The sequence below is a fragment of the Schistocerca nitens genome, chromosome 1 (assembly GCF_023898315.1).
Source record: "Schistocerca nitens isolate TAMUIC-IGC-003100 chromosome 1, iqSchNite1.1, whole genome shotgun sequence".
Lineage (NCBI taxonomy): Eukaryota > Metazoa > Arthropoda > Insecta > Orthoptera > Acrididae > Schistocerca > Schistocerca nitens.
Genome location: NC_064614.1, coordinates 767,557,232 through 767,584,490, shown reverse-complemented (window position 1 = coordinate 767,584,490; position 27,259 = coordinate 767,557,232). Strand labels below are relative to the sequence as shown.

Here is a 27,259-nt window from a genome sequence, read left to right as displayed (position 1 = left end):
CCCATAGTGCTCAGAGCCATTTGAACCATTTTTGAACTACTTACTGCTACAGCTACACAGTTCCTACTGCAGTCAACACTGCTCTCTGGTCTGAGATTCTCTTATACCTTACATATCGCAGGCAGCGCGTTAGCAATACATCGAAATTACAGCTGCTCGGACCTCTCACATACTATATTACAAGAATGATGACTATGCAAACGTCGCTCTGCATAAGTTCCGGACACTGAAGGGTTTGAAGAAACACGTTGGTCCGATTCCTGCCGTTGGTCTGGAGAAAATGATTCGGAAATTCGGAAAGACGACTTCTTTTGGTGTGCAACCTGATAGAGGGAGAGAACGAATTGATTCGACGTCAGTGGAAGCAGTGGCCACAGCAATGAAGGAAGATACGAGTGGTGGTGTGCAAACTATAGTGCACGGAGAATTGCCAGAACGTTGGACATACCCGTGAACACAGCGCGTAAAGTCTTACAAAACGTCCTCCTTTTCTATCCATTCAAAATTACCCATGTGCACGAATTACTTCCTGATGACCTGCCAGCAAGAGAGATCTTTGCTTTAGAATTTCTTGCTCGCATGGAAGTGGACATTGGTTGGCCATGGAAGATTGTGTGGACAGACGAAGCCCACTTCCATGTGACCGGAAATTTGTGGTAAGGTTCTACAGCACCAAACTGCTGAGGTCATCGGTCGCTAGGCTTACGCACTAATTGAACTGACTTAAAGTAACTTAAGGTAAGAACAACACACACACACACACACACATACACCCATGCCCGACGGAGGACTCGAACCTCCGACGGGGGAGGGGGCTGTGGAGGGAGCCGCACGAACTGTGACTGACTGCGCGGCTACCCCACGAGACCCATCTGACAGGATACGTCAGTACACAGAATTGTTGAATATGGGCAACGGAAAATCCACACCCAAAATCAATCAGTATCACTTCATCCTGAAAAGGTGACTGTGTGGTGCGCCTTTACGGCATCATTTATCATAGGTACATATTTTTTTCGAAGAGACAGGTGCTTCTGTTCCTTCTACCTGTACCGTCACTGGTAAGAGCTAAGAGTGTCTTTTGCGCAACCACTTCATTCCAGCTCTCCAACAGCGTGGATGTGTGGATGGGATCATTTTATGAAAGATGGCTCACCTCCGCACATTGCAAATCCAGTTAAGCAGTGCTGAAGCGCCATTTCGGAAATGCTAGAATTATCAGCCGCCATTTCCCTACAGCCTGGCCGTCCCTATCACATGATCTTAATCCATGTGACTTCTGGCTTTGGGGCTATCTGAAAGATATTGTGCTGAGTGTTACGATTGCAAAATTAGCTGCATTGAAGGCACGCATTGCCCAACACATTCTGAACGTGATCCTGGATGCCGGCCAGAGTGCCCGAGTGGTTCTAGGCGCTACAGTCTGGGACCGCTCGACCGCTACGGTCGCAGGTTCGAATCCTGCCTCGGCCATGGATGTGTGTGATGTCCTTAGGTTAGTTAGGTTTAAGTAGTTCTAAGTTCTAGGGGACTGATGACCTCAGAAGTTAAGTCCCATAGTGCTCAGAGCCATTTCTGATCATGGAAACATTTCGATCAGTTCTGGAACAAGCTGTTTCTCGAATTTAACTTGTTGCAGGAAACGATGGACATTATACTGAACATATTTTGCGCCAGTTACACGGTAATTAATAATCCCATGTGATTTTGATTGGTGCTTTTTATGCGGTTTTTGGCCTCAGGACTGTTAAAAACCGATTCTTTCCTATCCGATCTGATATGACCTTGCCATGATGGATGGGCTTACGTAACTAACAGTATCACACTTGTACACCCATGCACACTGGGTAGTACAGTTTGTTTAACGTCACCGCGCGGGCTTAGCAGAGCGGTCTTAGGCGCTGCAGTAATGGGCTGTGCGGCTGGTCCCGGCGGAGGTTCGAGTCCTCCCCCGGGCATGAGTGTGTGTGTTTGTCCTTAGGATGGTTTAGGTTAAATAGTGTGTAAGCTTAGGGAGTGATGACCTTAGCAGTTAAGTCCCATAAGATTTCACACACATTTCTTTAACGTCGAACGTACATCTTAGACATTGTTGTGTCATTTGTCATTTGTAGTCGACCTTGTAAAATTATGATGCTTACAGTGCCATCTATTGCTACATTTTGCAACCATTTCTTTTTCTTCTGCCATACGTTTCCTCCCTTCTCCGATAATATTACGTTGCAATTTGACGTCATTCTGACCAGTGGTGTTATTTCTACATCGGTTTAAAAGTTTAACTTTAATTATAATCACCCTGCATATCGTGAGAAAACACCTATTTTGAAAAAAATAAAAAGCCACTGGCAAATTCAAGATCTGTAATATTAACATTAGGAGCATGCCTTATTTACATCCCAGACTCCAAATACTAATAAAAATTGTAACAGGAGTAACTAACGAACAACTTTTTTCTTTGTAGTTGAATATCTGAGGATTTTCAATTTTTAATTTCATGTATAAGGGTAATCTGTTATAGACATTTGCACCACAATACGAATCCTTGATAGGGAATCTCTTGTAGACATTGGCACCACATTACGAATCCTTGATAGGGAAGCATAGTTTGCCTGGCAATTGTATTTACTTCTAGTATTGTGGTTGTAAATTCTCCAGTTGATCCTAATTTCGCTTTTGCTACTTACCCCACGTGCCACAAGAAAGTACAGTTTATGCACTGGCATGCAAGTGTAAGAACCACAACGAACTTGAAGAAATTCCTGTAAGACCTTCGGTTACCGAGTTTACTCACATCAGTATTCTTATTGCACGCATCACGCTTCCGTGGACTAATTACTTTACTGCATTGTCCCACAAGATACCATCATAGAACGATATTAAGTAAAAGTATGCCACCAATTCCATCTGCAGGTCAACTTAATTAGGATTTCTAAGTTTAAAGCAGACATAGCTGAGCTTATGCTCGTAATTTGTAACTCATTTCAGACGAAAAAGAATACGATATGGGCTACATGTCCCATTAATTCGCGAATGTGACGAAAACTACTGTTTTACAAGCTGGAGATTCTTACAGTGACATCGCAGTGCATCAACCCATTGATGAAATTACTTTTTGACAACGCTCATATGACACCAGAGGAGACAGCATATATTTCTAAGAATACATACTTGTCTACTGCTCTGATGAGTGCGCGTTCCTGAGCAGCATATATTTTAAACAGCTTCCTGCTAGAATGGAAGGCGCTCAGTAAGAAGCTGTATATTTCCATGTCACAGTAGAAAGTTTTTCTCTTCTTCTCCCAAGGTCAAATTTGCTGTATCGTCCTTACGCTGTTGATTTGTTATCCGAGGGTTTTTCCAATAAAATTTAGTCGAATTCCAGTATCGTCCCTAGTATTACATAATGGTCTTCACGTTCCCATTTTATTTCAAAATGGCGATTCCATTATGGTTAATTCTAATTATCTGCTTCAGAACTTTTCTATGATATAATAAAGCTATTTATATAGTAATAAAAAATTGCCTTTACGTCATCTTGTCACTCACAAGCAACTTTGCCAGAAATAACAGATGGAAGCGACTTCTTTTCATTAGACAGGTTGTGTACAGGAAAACACGGTGACTAAGTGGAAAAACAACGGAACGATTATTTCTGTAAATACCTTTGTGCAGAAGTTACGTGAAGCACCTGTAGATTGCAAACGTTCGGTCTTGTTGTTATCATAATAATTGGTTTGTGCTTGAAATTTCAGGTTGCCCTATTTATTGAGCATGGGACCACTTCCCGGCAGCTGATACAACTATTGATTAAGACCAGAGCGCAGCATAACGAAGTAGCAGGGGATGAGTGCAAACGACGCCGATGCCAGAGGCATGTGGAACGTCTATATTTGCTTTTAAAGGTTCGTATGTTACATTCAAGTGTATGCTTTAGGAAACTATGCCTAAAATGTAACGGTCAAGACCAAAATGTCTTTTTTCAGTAGAAAATAACAATGAAAAATCTCATAGAACAAGATCAAAGGATACTCGTAAAGGAAGCATTGTCTGTACCCATAATGTGACTGTACATGTGCTTGCTTTACCTGGGAACCTAGAGAGACATCCCGTCTAGTGGTCGCGTTAGGTGGCGCCAGTCTGTATTACTCAGATGTGGTGCAATTTATGTTGTGACCGATAGTCAGCACATACAGAAGGGTTCCTCTTTCCAGTGTGGCAATGACCACTCTGAAATTTCTGGGTTGTGGTCAAGTGATTTACTATAAGAAATGGCCATTCCATAACAGCTGATATCAATACTGTTGTTTCAAACAACCAATAGCGCCTACTTCGGCGACACAGGTGAGCCCCTGAAAGGTAACACATCCACTCGAAATATATACACGTATCTAACCGTTCCTGGACATTCTACGTTTTCCTTCACTTTTAATTTCTAGCATATTAAAAAGAGTAATTAACATTCTGGTATTGAAACGAGACTGCTAATGATATGTCTCTGAAATCTTGCATCGGTTAGAATCAAAAATGTTCTGAACAGTTTATGGTAATTCATCGCCAGTACGTGCTTCGTGTAGTTTTTACTCGACTACCCCCGAATCGCCGCTGGCACACGATTATAACGACACAATGTTGTGCCGCTGCTGTTACCCGCGACTCAGCATCTCGCCCCACAATGCGTATGTGTCCACTCAGGTACGAATCTAGAAATCGTATTTGTAACGAAACAAAATAGTTTCTCATTGCACATTTTCCAGGCTAAGAAATTCAAATAACCGTAAATAAGATAATGTGACTTGAAACGCCGTATACGACATTCTCGGTTTTTTTCCAAAGTATAGATTTTATACAAGGTATTAACTGAGCACCCTTTGACGCACACTTTCTTCCGAGTTGTGATATTTATTACACTGTTAGGCAAACACTTCCAGCTAGAAAATCGAGCCAAGAAATGTTAAAAACAAGTGATTATCGAAATAAATTGAGATTTTCACTAGGCTAGTTTGAGTTTCGCATTACGCAAAAACTAGTTCCCTCAGCGATACTGTATGACTCTGTTCAATCCTCTCTTAGTATGTGAGTCCCAACTTACATCAACTTCACACAAGCTGCGCCTAATTCTGACCAAACAGGCATTTTTATAATTTTATGATTTTTGTAATTTCAACGGCTCCATTTTATAGCTTGAATCAGAACATTCTGATACTTTTGCAAGGAAAGTAAAACGAACAGACCACATCCCTCTTGTTCTTGCTTTTCTTCCCAGCGTGGGCACTTCCTCTTACAATGCCAGAACAACTTATCAGTAAACAATGCAATTTTATTAACTTTTGTCGAGCACTGACGTTAAATTCATCAACATATATGCTACCCTAAAAGTTGTGAACCACTGTCTCCTTTGTGTTTTTCTCCCATCGCTTTACTTTCTCCTCTGTTAGTATTTTGTAAGTTACTGAACGCCAACTCTCACACTGCTTCTGCATATTAATTCTCATCTATATTCCTCATTCAAGTATGAGCGCAGGTCACAGAATACGTCCCATTGTATCAGCTGTTTATAGGCACTCTTCTCATTCCATTCACGTAAGGACTGCAGAAAAAATGGTTGCTTAGAAGGCTGTGTGCACGTTATAATTAGTCTAATCTGGAAACTTGCTGGCATATTAAAACTGTGTGTCAGAGCAACACACACCGACACACACTTGAGGGTCTTTTGCTACCATAAAAGCGACCAGACAGCTGTTTCAATTTCTTAGCCATTATAGAGAGAAGCACGAGTATTTGTGCGATGTAATAGGCCTTGCACAATATACACTGTCCAAAACTAGTACTTCTGAAGAAGGGAAAGAGAACGTCGTTCATATTCCAGTAGTGCTCCCTGGATTCACAACTGAAAGTCGCCATATGGAACGGACAACGGTCAAAAACAGGTCCTAGGGACGTATGACGATCCGCAGCAGTGGACCCCTTAATGTAAGGAGTTTGCTCTTGCACTCGTTAAGTGCCACTCGTGAGACACGCCAATAACCATCGATGATCGCCTTCGGTAGAGATATATCTGCTTGCCGATGTAGTAAAACTGTTACATTATTAGCGAGTGCGTGAACAGCGAGGGTTCTTTCAGAAAGCGTCCAACTCTGAAGCTGGGACGCACCTTCCCAAGTAGCGGCTCTCTCCATAAGACGAACAAAGATATCGAGAGGGAGCTCACCTGTGGCACTCGCAGACGGATGGCCGTCAGTTGCCCCTTCACAACTACCGAAGGTGAAATGCTTGTGAACATGTTCGATAGCCCCCTACGAGGTTCAACAACAACAAACCCGATCATCTCCAAAATTCATACAGAACGTCCTAATTTACAAGATCGAATGCTTCCTTAAAATACAAGAAGACAAAGGCAACCGAAATCACACCATAGAATTCGGCTCCAGAGGTAAGAGCAGAGCGGCCAGATAGACAACTCTGTTACTCGTCGACAGCAGCTCCCAGCAAGGCTGACATCCTGCGGTTTACCGCCTTCACCACTGTCTTATAACCAAAATTCAGTAACGTGATAGGACGAAAATTTTCAACTCTATTACAACCAGGATTTTTAGGTATTAACACAGTTTTCCCCACCATGAATGGAGCGAGCAAATCTGCCTCCACTCCCTTGCCCCCCCCCCCCCCCCACCCTACCTATCACTCTCTTCGACATGAATGTGATACCCAAGTGGCGTCAAAACGCACATAAAATTCCTTGGGGAGCCCATTCATACCTGGCAGTTTGTGAGAAGACCATAAACGTCATCTGGGTGAAAGGCGGCCAAGAATTCAATGTTTTTGCTCAGGCCTGTGTGGCGTACCTAGGGTCCCATCTGAGCTACCCAAGCAAGACTCAAGCCCCGTCCTCACAGCTCTACTTCTGCCAGTACCTCGTCTCCTACCTTCTTAACTTTACAGAAGCCAGAAGCGCCGGCCGGTGTGGCCATGCGGTTCTAGGCCCTTCAGTCCGAAACCACGCTACCGCTACGGTCGCAGGTTCGAATCCTGCCTCGGGCATGGTTGTGTGTGATTCCTTAGGTTAGTTAGGTTTAAGTAGTTCTAAGTTCTAGGGGACTGATGACCTCAGATATTACGTCCCATAGTGCTCAGAGCCATTTGAACCATTTTTTTTTATTACAGAAGCTCTCCTGCGAACTAGCACTCCTGAAAGAAAGTATATTGCAGAGACATGGCTTAGCCACAGCTTGGAGGATGTTCCTAGAATGAGATTTTTACCCAGCAGCGGAGTGTGCGCTGAAGTTTCAAAAAAATGTTCAAATGTGTATGAAATCTTATGGGACTTAACTGCTAAGGTCATCAGTGCCTAAGTTTACACACTACTTAACCTAAATTATCCTAAGGACAAACACACATACCCATGCCCGAGGGAGGACTCGAACTTCCGCCGGGACCAGCCGCACAGTCCATGACTGCAGCGCCTGAGACCCTCGGCTAATCCCGTACGGCGCTGAAGTTTCATAGCAACTTACTGTGAATAGGCGTAGGTACTCGAAAGTGTTTCGAACTGCAGCTGCCTAAGATGTCTTGTGTCTCTCCCCTCCTTATACGAGGGTTCCCCAGAAAGTAATGCACTGCATTTTTTTCTTCAACAATTAGTTATTGAATACAACGAGAATTACACACACGAAAACATGGTGTTTTATCTACACAGCCTATTTTTCAGTTTAATCTCCATCCCGTTCTAAGGTTTTCCTCCAGCGCAAAAGAAGGAAATGTGTACCATGTAGGTGCCAATCTTCATTCTGGTGGCGGCGGAGCTAGTGCTTCACTGTGTGAATCACCTCCTCATCGCCCGCGAAATGTCTTCCACGAATGGTGTCCTTTAATCGCCCAAACAAGTGGAAGACCGACGGGGCTAGGTCAGGTGTGTCAGGTGTGACAGCCGTGCAAGGTCTCCCCGACCGCTGCAAATCGTGGAGCTCCTCCGAACTGCCTTCTGATACCATTACCCTCCGTGCCTAGCTACTAACTGTACTTCTGTCGACAGTGGATGCTCCATAGACTATACAGAAGCGTTTGTGGTATTCCCCACAGTTTCTTTTCCTGTAGTGAGAAATTCAACGACGGCATGTTGCTTGTAACGTGCTGCAGCTACGCTATCTGTCGCAAGCGACGGAAGCTTGGCGCGCTCACTAAGGAGACTTCAAACAATACATACGTAACGTTTCGCATCGTAGCATTGTTTTCGGCTGAGAAAAAAATGCGGTGCATTACTTTCTGGGCGCCCCTTGTAAACGAAAAGTACCCTGGCTAATGACATGGATAACAAGATGTTCATTTTGCTCGCAAGGTGGCCGTCGTCGCCGGTTTGATTGACTGGTTGTCATCACCGCTGGTGTCCAGAGCTCTTCTGGGGGACGACGAAAGCAGCCGGCAGCTGCCGCTGCCACTCTGGCTACCTGGTGATCTCTACGCGTCACCCACTTACGAGATTCTGTACGCAGCTCAGTGCGTTGCCCTGACTATCGCGAGCGTGTGTTCATTCTGCACGGACATTTTTCTTATCCACTTGATGCAGGTGATTGGGACTGAGTTTGAAGTTTTGAGCGACAATTTTTCTGCTGTGCAGAAGAACTACGAGCAGCCTGCTAGAGCAAGAGATCGAGGAGAACTTAGCGAATATCAGACAACCAAGGAAACACTGGTTTTATCTTGTGCTAAGATTTATGCAGACTGTGTCTCCGGTGAACAGATGCATCGACAATTGGCGAAGAACATTCAGCATCATCAAATACTTCTCAGGTTAGTAAGGAAAATAACCTACATTTAGAGAATTGTTGTATTTTCTACTAATGTTTGTTTTGTTTGTGGTAATCTGAAGAGGCTTTAGGAATCTTGAATGCTCTCCGAAGTGGATGAGGTCACAGTAATTTTGCCAGAGAGGGAGCAGCGATGGATATGTACAATTCACCATAGGTGATTTGGCTGCAATAACTAGTGATCGATTCTAGACCACACTACAGTATTTTATGGAGCAACAGCTCTAGATACAGCTGCTGACGATGAACCAGATGTAAATTCCCTGTACATAAGCGACTCCACATATTGTAGTGGAAGGAACCTGTTGTTCTTTCATTTCATATTCTGGTCACTGCACGCAATTCACTGGCGCTGCATTGGTACATTTCCTTCGGTGCCCTCCTCGTATTTGCGCTCCAGTATTAAGACAAAACACATATTCGTATATAAAATGAGTGTATTCGCGCAACATTTTGTAACGTTCAAGAGGTTCCCACGACCTATGGTCCTTGGCTGGTCAAGACATACGTCTGCTACTGGGAGACTCTTCACGCTACCAGGCACATGCGCTCTCCGTGGTCACTCACCAGTACCTACGTGCACAAAGAGCCCGGAAGGTTCCATTAGACGCACACAAAGTTACAACATTTCCCGACAGGAAGAAAAATATACTGGACCAGCTGATCTCACTAGTTTGCAGGATCCCACTAGATGGTACTAGGAGTTCCAAAGTGAGTTGCAGATCTCAGCACACTCCCACTCTGAAATGATTCTTCTCATTTTGCAAGGCCAACATAAATTTTATAAACAGTAAGTGATAAAGTTAATTCCGGATTATGGAATAAAATAAAATTTGATGTTAGTAGACACAATATCAGGGCATATAAATCTCTACCGATAACTGTCATTCAATCCATGAGAAAACATTTACAGCTTCCCAGATTGACATTGTGAGGTACGGTTCGTTGCATAGCAAAGTAGCTATGAGATTTCATTGTGTACTACAAAGCGAAAGAGAGAGAACACATCAGTGGTTCACTGTTTAGGCAGAGGGGACAGTTTTGTTACGAGCCTGTTAATCTGCCCATTGGCAGCTTTCACCATCACTACACACACAGGCTTAACATAGCCGAGAAAGAGCTGCTCCACAACAACGCTCTCCAAATCATGAGAGGCAAAAGTTATCCTTTTCGACCAGCACATGATGCAGATCTGGGGGTGCTTCTGATGCTGATTACCGCGTTGCTACAGCTGATACAGGTATTCAGTGGACCATCTATTCCAAAAGTACTGATGAACCTGGTGCTCAGGTTGCCACCTGTGCAGCCTGTTGTCCAGAATCTCAATGATAGAGGGGTCAAGGTGGGCGCAAAGTGGCTGCCCTTTCCGGATATGTCAGTGAGGGCAGATGGGGAATCTAAGTCATCAGAGACAGCACACAACGGCCTTGAATTTAAGGACACTTCTGTCTGAATTAGCATCGTAGTTAGTTCTTGAAATATCACAACTGCATTCACAGTGACACATTTGAAGTCTGAAATCATAGATTTCGCCCACGCTTCCCACGATCGACCAAAGTGAGGAGCACAAGGTGGACAAAAGTCTTGTTGATTCCCTTTGAAGTCGAAAAGTTCACCACATTTTCAACTATAGCATCATCACAAAAGCTATTAAACGCATTGTGTGCAACTAAAAATGTAATGACATTGTCACTGCACAAGTGAGAAAATTTTTTTTCTTCTCGCAATGAATCTCCTGAGGGCAGCGAGAAATGAGCTTGTTACTAAGTCACTAACTAAATCTAGATGGATGGCCTTGGTTGACAGTGAAATGAATGAAACTACACTCCTGGAAATGGAAAAAAGAACACATTGACACCGATGTGTCAGACCCACCATACTTGCTCCGGACACTGCGAGAGGGCTGTACAAGCAATGATCACACGCACGGCACAGCGGACACACCAGGAACCGCGGTGTTGGCCGTCGAATGGCGCTATCTGCGCAGCATTTGTGCACCACCGCCGTCAGTGTCAGCCAGTTTGCCGTGCCATACGGAGCTCCATCGCAGTCTTTAACACTGGTAGCATGCCGCGACAGCGTGGACGTGAACCGTATGTGCAGTTGACGGACTTTGAGCGAGGGCGTATAGTGGGCATGCGGGAGGCCGGGTGGACGTACCGCCGAATTGCTCAACACGTGGGGCGTGAGGTCTCCACAGTACATCGATGTTGTCGCCAGTGGTCGGCGGAAGGTGCACGTGCCCGTCGACCTGGGACCGGACCGCAGCGACGCACGGATGCACGCCAAGACCGTAGGATCCTACGCAGTGCCGTAGGGGACCGCACCGCCACTTCCCAGCAAATTAGGGACACTGTTGCTCCTGGGGTATCGGCGAGGACCATTCGCAACCGTCTCCATGAAGCTGGGCTGGTCCCGCACACCGTTAGGCCGTCTTCCGCTCACGCCCCAACATCGTGCAGCCCGCCTCCAGTGGTGTGGCGACAGGCGTGAATGGAGGGACGAATGGAGACGTGTCGTCTTCAGCGATGAGAGTCGCTTCTGCCTTGGTGCCAATGATGGTCGTATGCGTGTTTGGCGCCGTGCAGGTGAGCGCCACAATCACGACTGCATACGACCGAGGCACACGGGGCCAACACCCGGCATCATGGTGTGGGGAGCGATCTCCTACACTGGCCGTACAGCACTGGTGATCGTCGAGGGGACACTGAATAGTGCACGGTACATCCAAACCGTCATCGAACCCATCGTTCTACCATTCCTAGACCGGCAAGGGAACTTGCTGTTCCAACAGGACAATGCACGTCCGCATGTATCCCGTGCCACCCAACGTGCTCTAGAAGGTGTAAGTCAACTACCCTCGCCAGCAAGATCTCCGGATCTGTCCCCCATTGAGCATGTTTGGGACTGGATGAAGCGTCGTCTCACGCGGTCTGCACGTCCAGCACGAACGCTGGTCCAACTGAGGCGCCAGGTGGAAATGGCATGGCAAGCCGTTCCACAGGACTACATCCAGCATCTCTACGATCGTCTCCATGGGAGAATAGCAGCCTGCATTGCTGCGAAAGGTGGATATACACTGTACTAGTGCCGACATTGTGCATGCTCTGTTGCCTGTGTCTATGTGCCTGTGGTTCTGTCAGTGTGATCATGTGATGTATCTGACCCCAGGAATGTGTCAATAAAGTTTCCCCTTCCTGGGACAATGAATTCACGGTGTTCTTATTTCAATTTCCAGGAGTGTATATAGATTTTGATATTAACCTTACTCCGCCTTCCACCAGGCTTCGCAGTAATAGGCCTACATATTCCTCTTGACAGTAGTGAGGAGAACGAGTCTGGCTTACGTTATTTACTGGTAATTAACCCATAAGTTGAACTTCAGTCTTGGACTTCAACGTAAGGCATTTTGTACATTTCCCAGTAACTGACTAGCTTGTGTTAGGCCTGTTGGGAATCCAAAACCTAGGCAGCATAGACAGCAGAAATTTTGACCCAGCATGCAAGAGATTTTCGTGTTCATAAATGGTGAGAATTGAGAATTTTCGCCAAACTATGCTGAAGAGGTATGATTATAGGATGTTGCTCGTCATACAGTACATCGACCTTCATTCAACTCTCTCCCACCTGTAATATATCTATTGTGTCAACAAATGGGTGCAAATCCCTTAACCTGCTATTATATTGAATAGCAGAACTGGCCTTTAACAAAGCGATCTCGTTACCATACTATGTTGAACAGCGGCAAAGGTGGTTTTGATAGCGTTATGGCGTTCCTGTGTGGTGAGTGGCTCAGTTATCTAGGCTGCTTGTTGCTACCTAGAGTTGCGAGCTAACCCCAGTGCGTATACCAAGGCCCTGTTAAGTTTTCTTGAATGAGTAATACAAACACAACAATACAACATCAAGATTACTGACTCACACCAAGGATACTTGCACAGATCTTCTACCCGGTGCATCTTCTACAGCAAGTAACGGACAAGTGCCACATTTCAGATCGTAATTGGGTAGCCATTAAGGGCCACGCCCTCACTGAAGAAGTGAACTGAAAGATGCGGGATTAACACCACGTAATAAATAATCAAAAGGGTGCTCTTTAAATTTGATATTTCTGCAATTGGAAGCTGAACTCAGTCTCTAAATATCACAGAGTCTACTGGGAACGAAGGTTTTGCGATGACTGGCTCTATATTTCAGCAAGGACAAGACTAATTTAGAGTTCATTCACAGATAGATGTCACTATTGTTGATGATGTCTAAGGCGCTGATTCGCGTGAGAAGCACAGCACCACATAATGTCAGTCGTGGAAGAGATCGTTGCTGCTCAGGTCTACACGAGACTTGGCTGCAGCCGAAGAGACTAACACATTGGTATTTTTCAAAGAGAGCGTCTCATGTGTATACACACACACACACACACACACACACACACACACACACACTCACACACCAGATGCACTTCTGAAGCATCACAAAAAGCATGAATTTTCAATTTAATGGAATAAGGACAAGGAATGGTTTTCCTTCCTATCAAGATACCATATAGGGAAGGGAATGCACATACAGATAATTCCATTTCTAAATCAGACTGGAAGGAAGAATTTCATGTCAATCAAGGCTTAATTGTCACTGGCGCCGTAACAACTTATGACTGCTTGGCCCAGAGGTCTCAATGGGTCTAAAAGAGATGCCATTGTAGACAGAACATTAGGCTTGCTAGCCTTGGAGTATTGGTGACTCCTGAGTTGCGCATGGCACTACAGTGCATCAGAGTCACAGTGCCATAAGATGCCTAATGTTTATGTAGCTTCTTCACCAGTGAGACGGCAAGGCTACGAGGTTTCTGTACTGGAATTTGTTCCGTAACCGTGTGGCTACTGAAACACCACTTTCTCAATGTAAATCCCGAGAAGCAAGTAGTTGAATCAAATGACTCTGAAGATCGTGAAATTTAGTTTCCATAGCTGCCTCATCTAAAATTTCGTCCACTTAGAACCTAGGCAGCAAAACATTTGATGCCACTGTAAACCACGAAATGCAGCAGGAGCGGTTCCGTAAGTGGCTCGGCACAGTCGTGTTCGTGTATCGGTACACATTGTGATTCCCGCCAGAGTCCTCTGCAAGTTCCTATTACTGAAATGGACAGACACTAGGTGCTACATTTTGCTATTTCAGCTGATCGAGCCACATTAAAGGAGAGATTTTTTTTATAATAACGAAAAATAAATCTAGTTGGATAGTAGAATCTACCACCAATGCACGATTGCGAAATATTCCATTAGAAGCGGCAGAAGCAGGGGAGCTGCACACCTCCAAGAGAGCATGATGTGAGCGATAAAATCTTGGAGAGGTCCTCACGTTTTATAGTTCAGTAAAGTCATGCATGAACATCCCCTTTTCAGATTAGGTTGCCTATTAAATCTCCTCTCTAGATGCTCCAGTCTTCGAGGGACCTGTTGTGATTCACCTAAGGTTTTCAGTCAAGCTTCACTACTAACCATGTTTACTTTTGGTTTTGGTAGTCAGTTTCTTTGCATCCCAAAACCTTTGCAGACTGGCGTCCATGTTGTCGTCTCTAAATCATGTGGTGATAGCAGACCGAGGCTCGTTGTATGAAGCTGAAGGAATCCTCAGAATCCATCTACGACCAGTGTTGGATGATGTGATTTCTCCAATCTTTCCGTACCTACGGCATCACATGTTTGATGGACTATGGATCATCAACTGTTTGATCAAACGGGACAGTCTATCTCTTGTTCATACAGGTCGCTGTTAAGTCACTTCTGATATTAGCCACAACGGCACAACAGGTTCCATAGTGAAAGTAGTAAAACCTAGACGACAGTTCAGTGTTACAGGTATACGACACTGAGATTGCAACGCTATTGTTTATGCCATTCAAAGGAAATAACTCTTTGCCTCGTTTCAGTTTCTCTACCATGCACTTAGATATAAAGGATAGCTGGCTCGCTGTATCTAGCAGCGCCCTACAAGATTCTCTGTGTTGAGTGTTGACAACAGCTGTTGCCAAAAAAGCATTACAGTTAATACTCACCTTCGTAGCCTGACGTGCCAAGGAATAGCCTGCAGATTCGCCACTGTATCTATTCATTGAATCATCTGGGTTGTGGAGCAGAATACTGCGCTTTCACTTAAGTAGCTCTTGAAGTATGCATTTTAGAGCCCATGTAGACTTGTTTCTTCTTCTTCTTCGCGGATGGATCACTTAGGACCACGCGTAATCAACATTTGTTGGCCTTCCTTTTCGCCCAGTATTCCTTCATAAACAACGAATGGGCTAGCGTTCGTTGCGTAGACCATGTATGTCGGTTAGTTTTTCTCTCTTCTTCCTCAAAACCTCGTGTGTTTGTGATTTTTCTGATTTCATTCCTATCATGTAGATTTGGAGACCCTAATTCTCTCAGGTCTTTTTCCGTCTGTTTGTACCAGTTCGGTCTTGTAGTTTTGTTCTTTAAAAATGTATGGATTTTGTGCTTTAACCTGTTTAGAGTCCATTCTTTCTAAGTGCCCGATGAATTGGATTTTTCTCATGCGCATTGTGTCTGTTATTTTGGAGATATTTTTATATATTTCTGCATTGGGTTTTGGATAATGTACCCCATCTTTAGTTCTTGGTCCTAGGATTTTCCTCATTATCTTACGTTCTTTCACTTCTAATTCCTCTTTTAGTGTTCCGTGTTGAAGGTTTAGTGTCTCAGATGCGTAGAGAGCTTCGGGTCTAATTACTGTTGTGTAGTGTCGTATTTTGCAGTTCCACGAGAGACTCTTTTTGTTGTATATGTTTTTTGTTAACTGAAACGCCGTCTCCATTTTCTGGACTCTTGATCTGACAGATTTCTTTTCATTACAATTTTCTGCAATCCATTCACCTAAATATTTAAATTATTTTACTCGAGAGATGTAGTTATTACCAATTTTGAGATCAGAAGGTGCATCTTTGACGTCAGTCATAAATTTTGTTTTTTCAAATGAAATTTGTAATCCTATTTTAGTTGCCTGTTCTTGTAATAATTCTAGCTGTTTCTGTGCATCAGTAATGTCTTGTGCGATCAGTGCCATGTCATCAGCAAATGCTAAACAGTGCAATTCTATGCCCTTATGTCTTGGTCCCAGTCTGTGTGCTGGTGCACCTGCTTTTTCCCATTCTCTAAAAACTTTTTCAAGAGCACAATTGAAGAGCACTGGGGACAGTACGTCCCCTTGTCGTACTGCTGTGTCTATTTCAAATTCTGTGCTCAATTCTCCCATAAATTTTACTTTGGATTTGGTCTCCGTGAGTGTTTCTTTTATGATGTTTGTTGTTTTTTGATCTAGTCCAAATTCTGCTAATACTTCAAAAAGGGATTCTCGGTCTATACTGTCATATACTTTTTTAAAGTCGACAAACGTGATGACATAACTTTTGTTTGAAGTACTATGTAAATATTTCATTGAGTTTTTCAAGTTAAGGATCTGTTCTACGCAAGATCGACCTTTTCTGAACCCACCTTGGTATTCGCCTAGTTTTGAATCCAGCTGAGGTTCTGCGCGGTTTAGTAGGGCTTTAGACAGAATTTTGTATGTTATTGACAATAAAGAGATTCCATGATAGTTGTTGGGGTCTCTTTTACTTCCTTTTTTGTACAGAGGATGTATGATTGCAGTCTTCCAATCTGTGGGGATTTTTTCAGTTTTCCAGATTTCATGTATAATTTCTTTGAGTTTTGCAATAAGATTTTCTCCTGCATTTTTCCATAATTCTGCGGTGATTTCGTCTTCTCCTGATGCTTGGTTATTTTTCAGTGACTGAATTATCTCTTTAATCTCTTGTAAACTTGGTGGCTTTGAGTCTGGGTTTCGTTGTGTACGATGGAACTCAAATTTTTCTGCAGGCTTTTCACAATTCAGTAATTTAGAAATGTATTTTGCAAGAATTTCACAGTTTTCGGTGTTGGTATGAGCAATTTCCCCATGGTCATTTTTGAACTGGAGTGATGGAGGAGAGTACTTTGTTAATTTTTGTTTGAATACTTTGTAGAAATTTCGGGAATTGTTATTCTTGAAATCATTTTCTATGTCTTGCAATTTTTTGTCTTCGTGTTGTTTACGGACTGTTCGTATTGCTTTTGTGACTGTTTTCCTGGTATCTTTGAGACCTTCCAGGGTCTTTTCATTTTTTTTTTGCACAACCAATTTTGCCACGCCTGTTGTCTGAGATTTATCAGTTGGTCACACTCATCTGTCCACCATTGGTGTTTACGTGTTCTTGTTTGCGGTGCTACAGTTTCAGCTGCATTTAAAAGTCCTGCTTGCAGTGGGTGCCAATTTTGTGGTTTTAAATATTGCGTTTCTTTTGTAAATTGTTCACTGCCATTTATCTTTTGTACATCATATTTACGGTGTGGAGATTTATTAGTGAATTTTCTTTTTTCTGGAATGACATCTAGGGAGAATTTTGTTGGGTAATGGTCGGAATCTAGGTCTAGTCCATTAAGGACTTTAAGTTTCATGATTTCTACTGTATTTACGCGGGAGATCATTACATGATCCAACTGATATTCACCTAGTAATGGATTAGGTGAGATCGAAGTTTTCGTTTTCGAGGCTCTTTTCTTGAAAAATGTTGATTTGAAAAATAGGTCATGGTTTTTGCAGATTTCAATGAGTCGCATGCCATTCCGGTTGGTCTGTGTATGCCCTGACCATTTACCTACCCAATATCGATATTTCTTTTCTTTACCGATTTGTGCATTGAAATCGCCCATAAGGATTTTGACATACTTGTTTATTTTTATTTATTTGTTTTTTGCTTCGAATGATTGTTCCTGTCATACCTCCGAATTTTGACTGTTCCTGCTGGAACACCCTGAATATATCGAAACAAACTAAAAACGCATATAAGTGCTAAAGGAATGTATCGTACAAAATTACCATTCACATTACTATTATAATAATTTTACTGTGAACGCATTATAGGGGATTCAGTTTCATTGCAGTCTTCGCAGTTTTGGAAGAATTATTTAAATGATCTTATTATTATGTTGCATAGAACAGATGACAATAATGATAAAAAATACATTTGGAAGCAGCAAAAGGAAACTTCATTTCATCCACCAAAGCATTTCAAACAAATATAATTGCGAGCAGTGAGATCGCTATCAGCCACAATATTCGTGAGGAAAAACTAAGTATGAGGCAAGGCGACTCGGTGTCCATGATGGCAGCCCACGAACATATTACAGTAGTTGTGATCCTTGTTAAACAGTTTCTTCGGAATTTTAGCCCATCTGCCCCCGTTTTGCTTCATGAACCGTCCTATTAATAGACATATTTCTACATTGTTCTCTTGTTGCAGCATTTAAACTAGTGCGTGGGAGATCAAATCAAGCTGCATAATAATTCAATACATTTTGTGATTTTTGTAGAGTCCACAAACAGCAATTAATATTCTGTATGTCAGTGTTTCCAAATTAACTATCCATTACCGTCCACTGGCCAACAACCAGCCTTCCATAACTGCTCTCCTCCTAATGATATACGGAAACTCGCTGGTTATTAAAACACATCTAAACTCTCGTTCTCATAGAATATTATCAGAATTAAATACTATTAAACCTTTCCTTGTAAATACGTAAAAATTATTTTTAGATTTAATAAAAATTAACCAAAACATAAAATACAGCAAAATTATATGGGTTCAGTCTCTGAGAGTGACGCATTACATTGTAAATAAACATTAGTTTGCGAATCAATCTTACTGACATATGTACAGGTCTACAGCGTTATCATCATGTTCTGTAGAAGCTCTCAGGACGAAATGTCTTACCAAATGTGAGGCATATTGTTCTGTGTGTGTGTTAATCGTAATTGTTAATATTAAATTAATTGTTTAATTACCTTAGTATATAGTATAATTCACAACAGGTTGTATATAAAACATATGTAGAATAAACAGGAACAGACAAAGAAACCTGAAACTACCAAATTTAAAAGTTATTTAACAAGTATTCCCACTAAACGTTTCTTTTCCCTTAGAAACTTTTCAGAAGAAAAAATATATAATGTAACGACCTATAACGATTCAACAAAATGAATTCTCATTTCATTTTATAGTAGGTGAGCCTAGTGAAATAATGCCGCTATAACTTTCCTCTTTAAAGCCGTTGTTTGGTGCAGAGATATGATAAATTACATTCTCGTGGGGTGAAGCGTTGAATCCATATGGGACGACGTAATGTTTACCAACGTCATTGTATGTAATAATTTCTTTTAACTACTCTTTAAATGTTTTAGTTTTGGTATGTGGTACACTGTTCGGAATATTTGCTCAGTATTGGAAGTAGTTCGTTTGGTGATTGAAAAATGATACAGTCACTGCATTTACATTTCTCCATGATGTATTAGTCACGGTAAGAGGCACACAAGTGCCTCCATTATAATAAGAAGGGTTCTGGGAACCCCGTGTAGCAGTACTGAAGCATATGAAAATTTTTGTGCACGTTAAATACAATCTGAGGAGTAAAATTAGTTTTGCGTTATTTCATTATCTCAAAAGTAAAGTACTAAAATTTTAGTGATTCATAAAGTTCTTTTCACATAAGTGACATTTCCTGCTGTGTCAGGGAAAAAGAAGCGAGCCAGCGGAGAAATATTCTTATCGGCGAGCAACAAAGGCGAATATACTCCAGTTTAAAAGACTGACTGAAAAATGAGGTACCAGCTGCCTCATTTACTTTCTTAATCACCTTAAAATATTTTCTCAAGAATTTTTCCATGCGAACATATGAGCGATTAGTTATACGAGACGGATGGTAACAGTGGCAGTGGCAAAGAGACAGAAAAGTAACAAATACTGATAGCATACAACAGCTCTAATATAGAAAGTGAAGGGGTCAATAGCAGCTCGAGAGAAAGAGAGGAACGCAGTGGTAGTGGAACGTAGTTGATAGCAAGAGAACAGTGCTAGCAAAAGAGTGAAGAAGGCAGTGCCAGTGAGAGAGGAGGAGAATATGGAAGTGGGTGAGAGCCAGTGACAGTGAGAGACAAAATCAGTGACAATGACAACGAGGAAGAGAGAGATGGTGAGAGTGAGCAGAGGCAGCAGCAGTGGGAAGACATTAGTAAGAAGAGAATACAAGAGGGAACAGAGACAGTGAGAGGAGACAGGAGTAGTAGGACAGGGCGAAGGAGGCTGTCACTGTGGGACAGGAGACAGCGACATATAGATAGACACAAGGACATAATGACAATGAGTTTGTTTGAATGAGTGAGTGGTACTGGACAGGAAGGTGTGGAAGGGCACGAGCGACTTACAGCGATGGACTAGGTTGTGTGACTGATTAGCTGTTCAGGGAGCTTATAGCAATGATAGGTGAGTTGCATGTTAAAAATAGCAGAATATGACCGCATGCCAAAATATTTGGGAAAGTTTTTAAATATGCTGAAGAAGGTAGAATGAGGCAGATGGTATCTCACACTTCAAGAGTCCTTTAGACACGAGCACATTCGTATTTACTGTGCTTCAACAGGAGGATTTTTCCTCTGGTTCTACTGTACACCGTTTGATGTTATTTAATTCCGAATCCAATCCACATCTACATCTACATCTATATGGTTACTCTGCAATTCACACTTATGAGACTGGCAGAGGGTTGTCCCTACGTAGGTGGGTGTCAACAAAATATTTTCGCATTCTGAAGAGAAAGTTGGTGATTGAAATATCGTAAACAGATCTCGCCGCAAAGAAAATCACCTTTATTTCAGTGACTGCCACCCCAACTCGCGTATCAAATCAGCGACACTCTCACCCCTATTCTGCGATAACACGAAACGAGCTGCCCTTCTGTTCAGCTTTGGATGTCCTCCGTTAATCCTACCTGGTAAGGATCCCACACCGCGCAGCACTATTCCAGCAGAGGACGAGCAATTGTAATGTAGGCTGTCTCCGTAGTGGGTTTGTCGCTTCTTCTAACTGCTCTTCCAACAAAGCGCAGTCTTTGTTTCGTCTTCCCCACAATATTATCTATGTGGTCTTTCCAATTTATGTTGCTCGTAATTGTAATTCCTAGGTATTTAGTCGGATTGACAGCCCTTAGATTTGTGCGATTTACGCCGGCGGTGTGGCCGAGCGGTTCTTGTCTGAAACCGCGAGACCGCTACGGTCGCAGGCTCGAATACTGCCTCCGGCATGGATGTGTGTGCTGTCCTTAGGTTAGTTAGGTTGAAGTAGTTCTAAGTTCTAGGGGACCGATGACCTCAGATGTTAAGTCCCATAGTGCTCAGAGCCATTTGAACCATTTTTGTGCGGTTTATCGTATACCCAAACTTTATCGGATTTCTTTTAGTACCCATGTGGATGACATCGCACTTTTCTTTGCTTAGTGCCAGTTGCCACTTTTCGCACCATACAGAAATTCTCTCTAGATCATTTTGTAATTGGAATTGGTCGTCTGATGATTTTACTACATGGTAAATTACAGCGTCATCTGCAAATAATCGAAGGGGGCTGCTCACATTATCACCTATATCATTTATGTAAATCAAGAACAGCAGAGGGCCTATGACACTACCTTGCGGAACGCCAGATATCACTTCTGTTCGACTCGATGATTTACCGTGTATCACTACGAACTGTGATCTCTCTGAGAGGACGTATCTATGAACTATAAATAAGATGAAGTTGGAGTCTAAGGGTCACATTATTGTACACTGGGCGATCAAAAAGTTTCTGTTCGAAGTCCGTACAATCCAGAATCAGTATGCCAATCGGAAAAAAATCGTCCTGAAGAATTAGGCTCTCATCCAACCGACTCAGCAGGTTGAAGGTAATCTTTCGGTAAGACATCATGTTTCGCTGCATAAAGAAGTCCGTAAATACCTGCTGCACATCCTCGTCCGACAGGAATTGTCGTCATTTAAATGAACTTTTTAAGGGGATAAAGGCGTGGTAAGCGCGTGGGGAGAGATCAGGTCTACAGGGAGGACGCTCGAGTATCTCCCACTTGCCGGTAATGGACGACGCTTGCCTCCCAAATCGACCGGCCTCTTGTGTCGAACCGCGATCAGCGTTCAGCGGCCAACAACGGTGGTTTTCGACAGACGTGCTACCCCATACACATTCTTGATTCTCCCATGGATGTCTGCTGGTTTTTGTCCTTCGGCAGCCAAGAAGAGAATAACAGTACATTAATCATATTTGCAAATTTGATAATAACATCGCCGTAGTTAACGTTCCGAGTTTATCGCACACATGTCGGAAAGACATGCATGTCACACGTATCCGTTGTCTACATGTCGGTGCTTATATACCCCCGACGGAGGCTCGCTACGTTTCGTATACCCTACTGCAACATCCTCAAAAGGAAACAGGAAGGTCAGAAACAGTCTGGAAAACTTTTAAGTCTTGTAAGTGCGTTCAGCGTATGTAGCGCCGAGAAATAGTTATTTAAAAAAATGCAATAACTTCACACCTACTTCGCAGTACTGACAACTTCCACATGTGTAACAACTGTCTTACTTACTATCTCTGACATCGGAAAGATGCGGTAATACTTCCCTTGAAACAGGTATTGGCATGACTAGTCGTATAATGGAATAGCTGCACATCTGTCATAAAGTGAAAGCTAGCCAAAATTCTAGAGCAGATGATCAGGAATTATAATTTTAACTGAGAAGAAATTGTTTAGCATACAGATTAGTGAGATACATCTCCTACATATTTACTCATACAAGCGCCAATAAATAAATGAAACCGCTTACGCCTTTATAGGCGCAAAATGTTTATTTAACTTCGCAGTTTGTATCGACTGTCACTACTGTCAGACTAGAGACAGCGAATTCTGGTGGCCAGCGAAAAGATAAATGTAATCACACTAAAATTATTACTACCGCTGTGAAAAATCTCTGAAAATACACTTAACAAATCTATGTCATCCATTAGCCTTTGCCATGTTTTGCTTTTGTACAGCGTGTTTCATAAATGATGGTCAATATTCAGGGATAGGACAGGAATGAGGATTCGGAACAAAAAAGTCAAGTAAACATCGTCTCTAAAACGTATTCCTTAAGAGCTACGAGCAAATCTTGATTTTCGATACTGTGAAACAAATCTATTCTACTGCATGCTCTTTGCTGTTCATATTTTGGGAAGTTGTAACACGGACCAAAACAACAAAAGGTATACAGTAAACATACAGTCTCAAAAGCATATTTTCAGGGCTATGAGCGCTTGTTCATCTTTTCTACTTTGAAACACAACCCTCCTAATGAACAGGTGCTCATAACTTTTAATGTATGCATTTTACAACACTTTTTTTCTAGTTTTCCCCCATGCTACCACTTCCCAAAATATGGAAAGCAAAGATCTTGCAGTAGAAGAGATTTGTTTGACGGTATCGAAGATCACGAATTGCTCATAGCTCTCATGATATGCGTTTTAGAGCCCACATACTTGACTTTTTGTTTCGTATGATTCCTTTGATATCCCTGAATACTGACCATTAGTTCTGAAACATCATGTATAAATTATGTGCTTGATATAGCTTCGTAACCTTAAGCCAAGATAATTAATTTCTGTGGCCGTAGATAGTTAGTGGAATAAGCAAGCGAAGAATTGTGTGCGAGGTAACTGCCATAAGAAGGCGCACGTTCCTAGGGTAGGGGAATTTAGGAAAGCAATAGAGACTCTAAGAATTCTATGACGTTCTACCAATGTGTCATGTATTCAAATAGGACAAAATGAAGACGTTACCAAATCATCAGCAAGACACATGACTACAAGAGGGAAAACTGAAGGAAATTTTGGCGCTTGTTTGATTACTACTCACTTACAAATATTGCAATAATTTTGTTGCAGGTCCATCTCTCTCCTGCAGACGACAATGAGCGTGCCAATATTTTTCGTCCTTGTTATCAACATCGTTAACCTGTGCGGAAATCTATTTATTTCCATCGTGGTGAGTAAATAAGTAAATAATTTCTGCATGATAAAGAGCAAAAAAAAAATTCTCAGGAACCGCACAACATTGTCCTCACAACAAATTAGAAGAGAATTTTATAGAATGCATTTGACAAAGATTACTACAAGATAACAGAAAAAACTTTCCTGTGAAACACACTCGCGCAATTGACGTAATACTATCCTGTATTTTGAAACGTTGCAAACAACTGCTGTCGTTGTATGAACGGCAGGAAAGCTGCTTTCCCTTTACTTCCTGTTTCTGAGTTTCATTCGTTCTTCCTGCTGTGAAATATTTGATTGTTGTTCAGGTTTGAAGAGGCAGTAGAGTAAGAGCTTCTTGTGTACATACATCTCCCGCTCCTAATTGCATCCTACTTTAATTGACCAGCATTTTCACTGCATCTAATATTCCAGAAGAGCGAATGTTTCTTCCAGAGATGTGGAAGAATCTCCTAGCGGCTGAAACTTTCTTCCTTTCATAATTTATGAACTGAAGACAGTCCTTCTATTGCGATCTCCCATGTCCATGTTTGAGTCACTGTCTATGGCAGAGTACAACCTACCCACCCGAATCACAAGTACGATGTTGCTCAGAACTATTCACAACCACAGATTTTTGCTGGAGCGACATACGTTGCGCCACGAAAGATGTAGTAGGATGATACAGCTTCTTGCTCCAAGAGCTGGCATGCAATCTGGTAGCTGCGTTTGAACACACAATGGCCACAGATGCTTCAACATTATTTTAGAAAATGGCTGATAACGAAATGAGAATGACAGTTGCCATTTATGCAGTCATTACCGCAGTGGACGTGGACGAAGAAAAGAAGATGGTGAAGTAGACCTTGGACTTTAAGACGTAATGACGGCGGTCGCGAATTTCCCAGTCCATTGCACGATGAAGTGAGGTGTGTCGACACGCAGTGCTACAAAAATAGTTTAAGGATGGAGGAGACGGAATTCTTGACATTGTACAGTAGGTCCACGAATAAGGAAGAAAACCACAGTTATGCGAGAACGTATCTTAGCTTCATAGAGGTAAGTAGCTATCTTTACATATCAATGTACCGTATTACTAGAATGCTGTACGTACAGTACATATGTGTAAACTTGAAACTATTTCCACAATTTTCTTTAGCTTAACGTTAACACTGAGATTTTCTCCTACTGCAGAAAACTAAGGAAGCCTAATGTTTTCATTCAGAATCTCTTTAAGCAGGAGATTTTTAATTATTATTGAAACTTGTGAAGTAGTTACGAGTGCTTGAAGGATTTATAAAAAAAAGGTATGTTGATTTTCTTAAATTCCTTGAGAAAGTAATTTAACACAAAGAACCCGTGAAATAACCTTTTTTTCAGCAAGAAGCATTTTTAAGGTGTGCTTCCGCCACACATTTTTCATTCAGTGCTCATCTTTATTAGTTACGTTTAGTTAACTCTCAAAGCTATAGCATTCCATTTATTCTGCTTACTTCATTTGAAATAGCAGTGGATTCTTTAAAGTGGAATACTTAACAATTTCCAAAAAATATCCTACCCACCTCTCAGCTCCACCCATGTACAAGCATAATCACACATTTTTTATAGTCTGGCAATTGTATTGAAAATCTCGGCATACGTTGTAAAAGTTTATGATCAGAACTGAACCTTAGAATTTATAGGCCCGAAATGCACCCCCCGCCCCTCTCCCCCGAGAAATTTTCCCACAAAATCAGTCCATTTCATAATTCATAATTTTCTCTTGTTTGAGATAAATGTGTCTATCACACAGTGATCCCAGAGTTAAAGATCACACTTGTTTTTCAGTTGAAGTGTGTATGAAAGTCCTAGTGACATATTCACATCAGATTTTCTCTGTTTCTGGCATCAACAGCTGAAAATGAATGGAAACATGTATCAAAACAGTTGGAAGACATACAGAACTTTCCAAGTCGTCTTGGTGCTCTAGATTGGATCAATGGAATTCCGACCAGCAAACTGTATGGCATGGTTGGTTGCTTGGGGAAGGAGACCAGACAGCGTGGTCATCGGTCTCATCGGATTAGGGAAGGATGTCGGCCGTGCCCTTTCAGAGGAACCATCCCGGCATGTGCCTGGAGTGATTTAGGGAAATCACGGAAAAACTAAATCAGGATGGCCGGACGCGGGATTGAACCGTCGTCCTCCCGAATGCGAGTCCAGTGTCTAACCACTGCGCCACCTCGCTCGGTACTGTATGGCATGATGCTACCACAATTACAAAGGAGGTAGAGTTCGTGTTACTGGCTTTAGTTGACGTAGAGGGTAAATTTACATGTGTGGCTTTAGGTTGTAAGCGAAGGGTTGGTTATGACGGAGTGTTTCGGAACGGTACCCCCTGTGAAAGTCTCACTGGTACTGAATATTTAATGAACATACCTCCACCATGATGTTATCAGGATTTGAAACTGCAGTGCTTCGTTGTAGCCGAAGAAGCTTTTCCCTTATCAGACCATGTAATGAAGCCGTATACGAAAATCTTTATGCGCCAACAAAACAATTAATTGTCTTTTGGAAGAGTGAGAAAAAGTTCTGAAAATGCTTTCCGGATACTGAATAACATGTTCAGGATTACCCTTTTGAAAATAGAGCTATCTGCTGAAATTGTAGAGAAAATAACGCCCTCTGCTTGTGTGCCAAATAATGTCTTACTGGACATATGTGGAAGTATTTACGTTGAACAACTAGAAGAGAAAGAGGACACAAATCAAAGTGTTATCATTCTAGGAGAATGATAGTGAAATAATCTGAGGGGTATACGAAGATTAGGTCAACAGAGGTCAGTCAAAGAAGCTAGGAAATTAAGGGACGCTCTTCAGGAATATTTAAACACCACCGTATGACAGTGGCAGTGGAAACTGTAAAAAAGAAAAAAATCAGCACTGACACAGAGCTACTGCTTAAAAGTAATAAATGTCATTTATGATTCAAAAGTGAATATGGTATGCAGTAGAGTCATGTTATTCATAAATTAACTCAGCTGGTACTAGAAGTAGATTTTGTAATTTAATTTTGCTGTAATTACTTTTCACAGTAAAAATAATGCACTGTATTCAACTTGTATTTTATGTATATTATGCAATGGCATTTTAATGAAAATAAACAAAGGAATATGTTGTTACTCATTATTGCTCAACTCTTATTCTTGCACATTATAAATCGCGTTAAATATCTCTCTCTAATCTTTCATCACCTGTGCTTTACCTTTAATTTTATAGATAAGCAGTTACAAAGACTTCAGCAACAGCTGGAGCGTTTCCGTCTTCAGAGGAACGATTCTTCCTTTATGTCTGTTTGATGATGACACTTCAATGTGAACTGCTGTATGGTGATGACGATGATGTTGTTTTAAATGGATGGCCATTCACTCCCCTACAATTATGAAATCCTCACTAACATCAACGGGAGTGTTTGGGATCTCAGTGAGATGATAGTCATCCTGAAGGAAACTCTACACAGCTCACAGTGTTTGCTTTATAAT

General features: G+C 42.0%; 1 protein-coding gene across 1 annotated transcript in view; it reads left to right on the top strand.

The window, feature by feature from the left end:
* Positions 1-27,259, top strand: part of LOC126200979 (odorant receptor 85c-like) — a 50,574-nt gene that overhangs the window by 6,776 nt on the left and 16,539 nt on the right. Inside the window, exons 2-3 of the mRNA XM_049936754.1 lie at positions 8,333-8,784; positions 23,656-23,755. Coding sequence (XP_049792711.1) covers positions 8,333-8,784; positions 23,656-23,755 — 552 coding nt within the window. The remainder of the gene's footprint in view (positions 1-8,332; positions 8,785-23,655; positions 23,756-27,259) is intronic.